We start from the raw sequence: 9,009 nt of genomic DNA, 5'->3' as shown, positions 1-9,009 counted from the left end.
AGGGTCCACTTATTAAATTTATAGTGAGATCTACTATAAATGTGAGAGAAAGAAGTACTATTTCACTATATTTTGAGACTACTTAAGAATTTTTCCTGACATAGGATGGTATGGCACCAAATAATTGGGTGCAAGAGAGGAGTGAATGAACAGTAACTGAAGTCCAAAAAGCTTCTCATGCATGTGATCCAAACGGGGTAGTACATCCATGTCTATTATCATTATATAAAAAATTGGAGATGATGGAGGCAAACAACGACACTGACTTGAAGTTGGAGCTAACTAGTAAGTAGTAACTACTCTCACTTCGATAGTGGAGTCAAAATATAACTTAAAAACTAAACAAATCAGTCCTACCAGAAAGATGTGAAGTCATGGTCCATATATAAAAATGGTGTTTTTCCCTCTCTGCGCGTGAACCCAGCTATCGAGCTTTCTTTATTCTAATAAACCTTACTAAGAGAGAGAGTGAGAGTGAGAGGCATCCCAAGTGTGGGGGTGGGGGTGGAGGTGGAGGTGGTGGTGCAGTTTTTGCTAATCTCTAGGCATTGGATTTTCTTTGGGTTTCATTTCTTTATTGTTGTTTTGTTTGTTTAGGTGTGTGTTTGTGGTGTTCTTTGCTTTGCCTAGTGTAGTAGAAAATCCAAGTACTACCACTCTTTGAGCTTGAGTTCAAAGCAAGAAAGCAAGTCACATAGAGAGAGAGCGAGAGAGAGAAAGAGAGACACAGAGAGAGAGAGAGAGAGGCTGCAAAACCCAATGATGCAAACCCGAGAAGAAAGGTTTAGAATTTGAGGCAAATGTCGTCGATGCTTAGCACGAGGCAATCCTTCTTCTTCTACAATCCCTCCTCTTCACTCTTTTTCTACTTCTTCTTCTTCCTTATCAACCTTCTCTACACCCCTGCCTTCACATCCAACCATGAAGCTTCCCTTCTTTTCTCTTGGCTCCACAGCTCTGCATCAACACCACCTCCATTTTTCTCCAACTGGAACATACTTGACTCCAACCCATGTAATTGGACCTACATAAAATGCTCTTCCCAAGGTTTTGTCACCGACATTACTATACAATCTATCCAGCTTGAGCTTCCTTTGCCATTCAATCTCTCCTCCTTCCACTATCTTCAAAAACTTGTCATATCTGATGCCAATCTCACAGGGACTATCCCAGATGAGATTGGTGATTGTATGGGACTTACAACCATAGACCTTAGCTCAAATAGTCTTGCTGGTTCTATCCCTGCAAGCATAGGCAAGCTCAAAAGCCTCAAAGACTTGATCTTGAGATCCAACCAGCTCACTGGGAAAATCCCAGTTGAGCTAAGTGGCTGCACAAGCCTAAAGAACCTGCAGCTTTTTGATAATCAGCTAAGTGGGTCTATACCACCCGAGCTAGGCAAATTGGCAAGCCTTGAAGTTCTTCGAGCAGGTGGTAACAAAGACATTATTGGGAAAATCCCAGATGAGCTTGGAAATTGCAGCAATTTGATAGTGCTGGGGCTGGCTGATAGCAGAGTTTCAGGCTCTTTACCAGCCTCATTGGGTAGGCTTAGCAAGCTTCAGACTTTGTCAATATATACCACAATGGTCTCTGGTGAAATTCCTCCTGATTTAGGTAACTGCTCTGAGCTTGTAAATTTGTTTCTTTATGAAAATAGTCTCTCTGGTCCAATACCACCAGAGCTTGGTAAGCTCCAAAAACTGGAGCAGTTGATGTTGTGGAGGAATAGTCTTGTTGGGGTTATCCCAAATGAGATTGGGAATTGTAGTAGCTTAAGAATGATTGATTTTTCATTGAATTCTCTTTCCGGAACCATACCTTTAACCTTAGGTGGCCTTTTGGAGCTTGAGGAGTTTATGATTAGTAACAACAATGTGTCGGGTTCAATACCCTCAAATCTTTCCAATGCTACAAATCTTGTACAGTTACAACTTGACACAAATCAGATCTCAGGTTTGATCCCACCAGAGCTTGGGGTGTTGTCAAAGCTCACTGTGCTATTGGCTTGGGACAACCAGCTAGAAGGAAGTATTCCTTCCACTTTGGGTGGCTGTAGTAATCTCCAAGCATTAGATTTGTCTCACAATTCACTCACTGGTAGCATTCCTCCTAGCTTATTTCAGCTCCAAAATCTCACAAAACTGCTATTGCTTTCCAATGATATTTCGGGTTCAATACCAATAGAAATTGGTAATTGCAGCTCTCTTGTGAGGCTGAGGCTTGGAAACAACAGGATTGCTGGTGGGATCCCTAACTCAATTGGTGGCCTTAGGAGTATAAACTTTCTTGATATGTCTGGAAATCGTCTTTCTGGGTCGGTGCCAGATGAGATTGGAAGTTGCACAGAATTGCAAATGATAGACCTCAGCAACAACACTTTGGGAGGTCCTCTACCTAATTCATTGTCATCTCTATCTGAGCTCCAGGTCTTGGATGTTTCATCTAATAGATTTTCCGGTCAGATTCCAGCAAGCTTGGGTCGTCTTGTCTCATTAAACAAGCTCATGCTAAGCAGGAATTCACTTTCTGGGTCGATTCCTCCATCTCTTGGCCTCTGTTCAAGTCTCCAATTGCTTGATCTTAGCAGTAATGAACTCATAGGCAGCATTCCTATGGAGGTGTGTCAGATTGAAGCTCTTGAAATCGCTCTTAACCTCAGCTGCAATGGACTCACTGGAACAATCCCATCTAAAATATCTGCACTGAGCAAACTTTCCATCCTAGACCTTTCTCATAACAAGCTAGAGGGGGATTTGAGTCCACTTTCCGGGCTTGATAATCTTGTTTTACTCAATGTCTCTTACAATAACTTCACTGGTTATCTACCTGACAACAAGCTCTTTCGGCAGTTATCACCAATGGATCTAGCAGGAAACCAAGGTCTCTGTTCAAATCGTGACTCTTGTTTCTCGAGTAATGTTGGTAAGACAGGACTAACAAGAAACAAGAATTATGTAAGGCGGTCACGGAAACTTAAACTAGCAATTGCATTACTGGTCACCCTGACAGTGGCAATGCTAGTTATGGGGATCTTTGCAGTCATAAGGGCGCGAAGAACCATCAGGGATGATGATGAATCAGAACTGGGGGACTCATGGCCATGGCAATTCACTCCATTCCAGAAACTAAATTTCTCTGTGGAGCAAGTTCTGAGATGCTTGGTAGATGCCAATGTAATTGGAAAAGGGTGTTCTGGGGTCGTTTATCGAGCTGATGTGGACAATGGTGAAGTGATTGCAGTGAAGAAGCTCTGGCCATCAACAATGGCTGGAGGCAATGGATGTGCTGATGATAAATGTACAGTTCGCGATTCCTTCTCCACAGAGGTGAAAACCCTCGGCTCAATCCGTCATAAAAACATTGTTAGGTTTCTGGGTTGTTGTTGGAATCGAAACACAAAATTGCTCATGTATGACTATATGCCCAATGGAAGTTTGGGAGGTATACTCCATGAGAGGACAGGAAATGCCTTGGAATGGGAACTTAGATACCAAATTTTGTTGGGGGCAGCACAAGGCCTTGCTTATCTACACCATGATTGTGTCCCTCCAATTGTTCACAGAGATATCAAGGCCAATAACATCCTCATTGGCCTTGAATTTGAGCCTTATATTGCTGATTTTGGCCTAGCCAAGCTTGTTGATGATGGAGATTATGCACGGTCTTCTAATACAGTTGCTGGCTCTTATGGATATATTGCTCCTGGTGAGTACTATTTCCTTTTGCAATATGGTTGTAGATATGTTTTGATGCTTGTTACTTTCTCATGCAAATCAAAGATTTTATATGAAATTAAAATTAATATTTATGGTGTATTTAGAAGCATTACATTTTCACATTTCTGAATTTGACCAAATGCAACCTGGTGAGTACTATTTTCTTTTGGAATATAGTTGTATCATGTTTGTTTCGATGCTTGTTACTTTTTCAAATCACATATTTTATACTCATGCAAAATTAATATTCATGCTGTATTTGGATGTATTTCATTTTTCATATTTCTAAATTTTACCAAATGCAATTTGTTACGGAAATTTTACTGAAGAGTTCTCTCGTAAGCATTTGAGAGTTACCATACTTGCAAACAGAAGAATGAGATTTCAAACAATTTTTATAATGGATGGTTTAACAAGCCCTTTAAATTTACCATTAATATCATATTAGAAATAGCTAACCGTAATGTTATTTTCAGAATATGGCTACATGATGAAGATCACAGAGAAGAGTGATGTTTATAGCTATGGTGTTGTAGTTTTGGAAGTCTTGACAGGGAAGCAACCGATTGATCCTACAATACCTGATGGGATCCATCTAGTGGATTGGGTTAGACAAAAGCGGGGAGGAATTGAGGTCCTTGATACCAGCCTACTATCTAGATCAGAATCAGAAATAGAGGAAATGATGCAAGCATTAGGCATAGCCTTATTATGTGTAAACTCCTCTCCTGATGAAAGACCAACCATGAAAGATGTAGCAGCAATGCTTAAGGAGATTAAACATGAAAGAGAGGAGTATGCAAAGGTGGATGTGCTCCTGAAGGGATCTCCAGCAAACAATGTTCAAGAAAATAAGAATTCTAGTGGAGTTCCAGCCACTTCATCATCAAGACCTGCAATGCAAAGCTTGTTTCCAAAAAGCAATAATACAAGCTTCTCTGCTTCCTCACTTTTTTACTCATCTTCCTCTAGTGCCAAAATTGGTTTTAAGTGATGAATTATATAGTTGCTAAGCAGAAGGAAGTTTGCCACAAGTAGTTTCTTCGGTCTCTAAACTCTTTGTTTTTAGCAATGTAAAGAAGAAAGATTGATATTCATTATAACTAAATGCAGATAGAGCCACAGGTTGCAAGTTTCGTTTCTACAGTATTTTATTTTTATTTTTTAACAAGTGGGAGAAAGGTATTCGAACTTAGGTTCTCCTTATTGGAAGAATCGAGCAATACAAATTTTACATAATTGTTAAATAGATACGCAGAAGAACTACTTTCTTCTTAGTTTCAAGTTGAATTCACAGCATGAAAATACAATAATAGGCCTGCCAAGAGCATCTTGGTGGGTTCAGATTGATATGACAGTAACCAAGGATACAGACAACCTGAGCATGGAAACAACTGGATGGGTTGGTGGAGCATTTCCATAACCTGATTCCCTTCATTTGTTCTTGGGAAAACAAGAGAAGGAAAATGCATAAGAATTTCTAAAATTACACAAGGGAAGGCATTATTATGTACAAGCTCTATTTTTCCTTTTCCTTTCCCATAATCCAATTATTCCTGAAGCATTCTCTAGGATGGAAAGAGTCTAGTAAAAAGTTCAGGAAAGGTCACTTCTGAAAAAGACTGAAAGATCTTACTTAGTCACCGATGATTTAACTTCTAAATTCTGTTGGGTGGGACCCATGATGAGTTGAGGTGTCGATTCCCTGTATGTGTTTTTCAGTACAAATGCATAATGGGGTGTCTGAGTTTTCCTCTTTCGCATTCCCTAGTTATTATATAATCAGTATGAAAGAATTGATTCCTAATTCCCTCAGTGTACCTTTCCAAAGGTCTTAGACTGCTGTGCTGCTTTGTCAAGGTCAGAGCATTTTGAGCAAAAGGACTGCACTTTCACAGAACCAAAATATAGCCTGTGGCCTAATAAATGATTTTGTTTGAGTGGTACCAACTAATTTCGTTGTGTTGAATTATAAGCCAATCCAAACTCACCAACAGTAATTCAAGAACCCACATTTTACGATGTACTGCAAAAGTATTTTCATGTTCCATCTCATACCCATTGTTTTTAACAACTAGGGGCCACTGTAAATCTTAAATATGGTCTTCTCTGATAGTACTGACTGCTGGGAAACTTGTTTATCCATCCTTGGCTTTGGCTTGCAGACACTGTTCCAGTGCACTCGATGCTACATAATACCGATATGTGTTCAAAATTGGCTACGCGTCCAATTAGTGTCGTGTTCATTGTTCTTGAAAAGCTTTGCCTTCCATATTTCCTACCAAAACTTGAGAACAACGACAAGGTACCACTTCTTGAAGCATTAGAAACAACAACTAAATATCAGGTGGTATAATTAAAAGGAAAAACTAATAACCACTACTTGTGGGAATTCAAAAGGCCAACAAAGTCTAAGATTGAACGGTTGTCCATAATGCACAGAGGTGCACAATTTAATATCATACACGTCAAATTTCGATTAAATCAAATGTTATTTACTATGGATTACTAAACTTATTTTTTATGTACAATTTTAGACTATAAAATCTTGAAATTTAAATATTTGATTGATTGTATAGGTATTTGATTTTTGACATTCTTGAAATTTTGAAAGCAACGAGAATATAATAAGAACATTCAATCTAGTCTTCAAAAAAAGAATATACAATCTAGTCTTCAAAAAAAAGAAAATTCAATCTAACATTTATATTTTCAAAATTTACATAAAAAAAAATATAAGACGAGTTTGAAGGGTTTTGGAGAGATTTTTCCCCAGGTATAATGGACATTCCTTCTTAAGAAGCAAAACATTAAATACTAGTTATCCATTTTCAGCAAAAAAAAAAAAAAAAAAAATAGTAATCCTTCAAGTCTGCCTTATGCCTAGATTACAATCATAAGAAGCATAACAAAGTCATATATTAATTTCTAAATGAGTGCATGACATGAGTTAATAACTATACAGTTAAGCCTATTCTACCAATCGTAGGTCGTAGCCATTGTAGAATTAGGTAGAGTAGATCCCTAAATCCATACCTTGGAAGAAATACATCAAAAAAGGGGTCTTAAAACATAAGAAGAAGGCCTAGATATGTTATTTGTCACAATTTCAAAGAGTTTGAAAGCTTCATGTGACGGTCCAATTAATTAGTACTGTTGTTTCTCGTATATTAAGGACAGGTGAATAAAATTTATCATATATAAGTTGAACCCCGTTCAGCATCATGAAAAATGTTCCCCTAGGAAAAAGCTCAACCATTGATGTATGCGCTTGATTGATAAAATGTAAATTCTATAGGTTATCAATAAAACCCATTCATAATTTCATACACGGAAATGAAAATATAAAATAATGATTCAAATCCATAAATGGCTGAATTATTTGAATCCAGTTCAACCACAAAAACTGGACGAAACATATAACATTTCTTTGAGATTTTTTCTTTAAAAAAAAAAAGCTATAATTTTGAATATAAAAGAATAAGAAAAGAAGAAGAATAGAGTTGTGACTCACTCACACATGAGTACATAGCAATTGTTAACGTGTATAGTGTTGTGGTCTTTAGACCCAATTATATTACTTGTATAACACACATTCTTATACTATACTCTTACTTGTACAACACTCATATGCCTCCTATATAAAGACACTCAGGTATATTCTTTCACTGTGAAATACAATACTATTGAATTCAGTATTTCTAACATGGTATCAGAGCCATTGCTTTGACATTTTCTTAGAAGTCTTGTCTTTATTAGTGTTACTCCATTCTCAACATTGCTTTCGCCGTCACAGCAACTGCCATAGCCTTTAGCAGTTAAACCTCCAATGTCTTCCAGCCATCGCCCTTGGGTTTCGGACCTGCAGCCGCTGCCGTTGAGGAGTTCCACACCGCAAAGACCACTGCCCTTTTCATCACCGCCGCGAATATTGCTTCGATTAATTTTGTGCAAGTACCACTAAGATCGTCTTGCGCCGATCTACTCACTCGTGGAAGCCTTAAAGCCATTGGAGACTGCACGCGCCCTTACGTGCCGCTCAAAGATTCCGTGCCGCAGCTCACGTGCCCCATGTGCCTCCACGCGCCACTACACATCTGGGTTGTATCTCCACGCGCTCCTACGTGCTGCGCTTTCAAGTCACACGCCCTCACGTGCCTTCACACGCCTCTACACTCCTGATGACGTCATTGTTGATGTTATTTTGCCACGTAAGCCTTAATTGCGTCATCGTTGATGTCACTTGCTTGCGTTAGCTGCTGACGTCATCCTTTGACTTCTAGCAATGGATAGTTGACTTTTAGCAAAGTAGATAGTTGACTTTTTTTAGGGTTGACTTTTTGCAGTCCAGGTGCTCCTTACCCAGTTTTTTGCGTAGATTTCATTTTTGTGGTCCATTTTTGCATATTTTGCTTCTAAATAAAAAATAAGGACAAGTCTTCTTCCTTTTGCAATAATCATTGCCGACAATCTAGCAAACGTTTTTGCAATTTTTGCAAATGTTTTCGCCAAAATATTGAGACTTGTTATCAACGCAACAAATCAACTATTTCCATTTCTGCTGCTACGGTTGCTAACACTGAGAGTGTCCCACCCATGGCTCCCATCTCTGCACAGTCTCAGTCTTTTGGATCCACTTTCACCATTTCCAGAGATGATCTTATAAACATCATCGCTACTGTCATTCGTATGGTTGGTAATGCATCTTATTCCTCTTCTCTCTCAGCTTTATCTGGTATGTCTCCTACCTTTTGGCTTATGGATTCTTCTTGTTGCAATCACATGACACCTCACTCGTCCTTATTTTCTAACCTTAAACCTGCACTACACCCTCTTAATATTCGCACAGCAAATGGTTCCACAATGTCTGGTCATAATATAGGTTTCGTTTCGACCTCCAACCTCTTGGTTCCTGGGGTCTTTAATGTTTCTAACATTTTTTACAATTTATTTTTTGTGGGATAATTAGCTGAGTTGGGTTATCGCATTATATTTAATTATTTTGGGTGTATTGTGCGAGATCTGAGGATGGGACAGGAGCTTGGGACCAGTCCCAGAGTTGGGCGTATATTTCCCGTGGACAACCTTCGTCTTCCACTTGTTGCTCCTGTTTCTGTTGCTGCAGCTGTTGCTGTTTCTTCTATTCCTTCCCTTGCACTTTGGCATGCTCGACTTGGTCACACATTTTCCTCTCGAGTTCAAGAATTGGCTTCTAGAGGTTTGTTAGGTTCAGTGTCTACAGAAAATTTTGATTGTGTTTCATGTCAGTTAGGAAAACAACCAGTTTTGC

At 38.9% G+C, this 9,009-nt stretch overlaps 1 protein-coding gene across 1 annotated transcript; it reads left to right on the top strand.

Moving 5' to 3' along the window:
- The first annotated feature begins 688 nt into the window (after positions 1 to 688).
- LOC142623307 (uncharacterized) lies at positions 689 to 4,851 on the top strand. Its single transcript, XM_075796706.1, has 2 exons — positions 689 to 3,708; positions 4,196 to 4,851. The coding sequence occupies exons 1-2, from the start codon at positions 801 to 803 to the stop codon at positions 4,711 to 4,713; spliced, it is 3,426 nt and encodes a 1,141-aa protein (XP_075652821.1). The 5' UTR covers positions 689 to 800; the 3' UTR covers positions 4,714 to 4,851.
- Positions 4,852 to 9,009: the final 4,158 nt, after the last annotated feature.

Source organism: Castanea sativa, chromosome 2 (genome assembly GCF_040712315.1).
Source record: "Castanea sativa cultivar Marrone di Chiusa Pesio chromosome 2, ASM4071231v1".
In the NCBI taxonomy this organism is placed as follows: domain Eukaryota; kingdom Viridiplantae; phylum Streptophyta; class Magnoliopsida; order Fagales; family Fagaceae; genus Castanea; species Castanea sativa.
This window is presented reverse-complemented; position numbering and strand designations above follow the sequence as displayed.

Coding starts and splice junctions, on each gene's coding strand:
- LOC142623307 (XM_075796706.1), top strand. CDS start 801: ATGTCGTCGATGCTTAGCACGAGGCAATCCTTCTTCTTCTACAATCCC. Junction 3,709..4,195: donor TTATGGATATATTGCTCCTG/GTGAGTACTATT, acceptor TGTTATTTTCAG/AATATGGCTACATGATGAAG.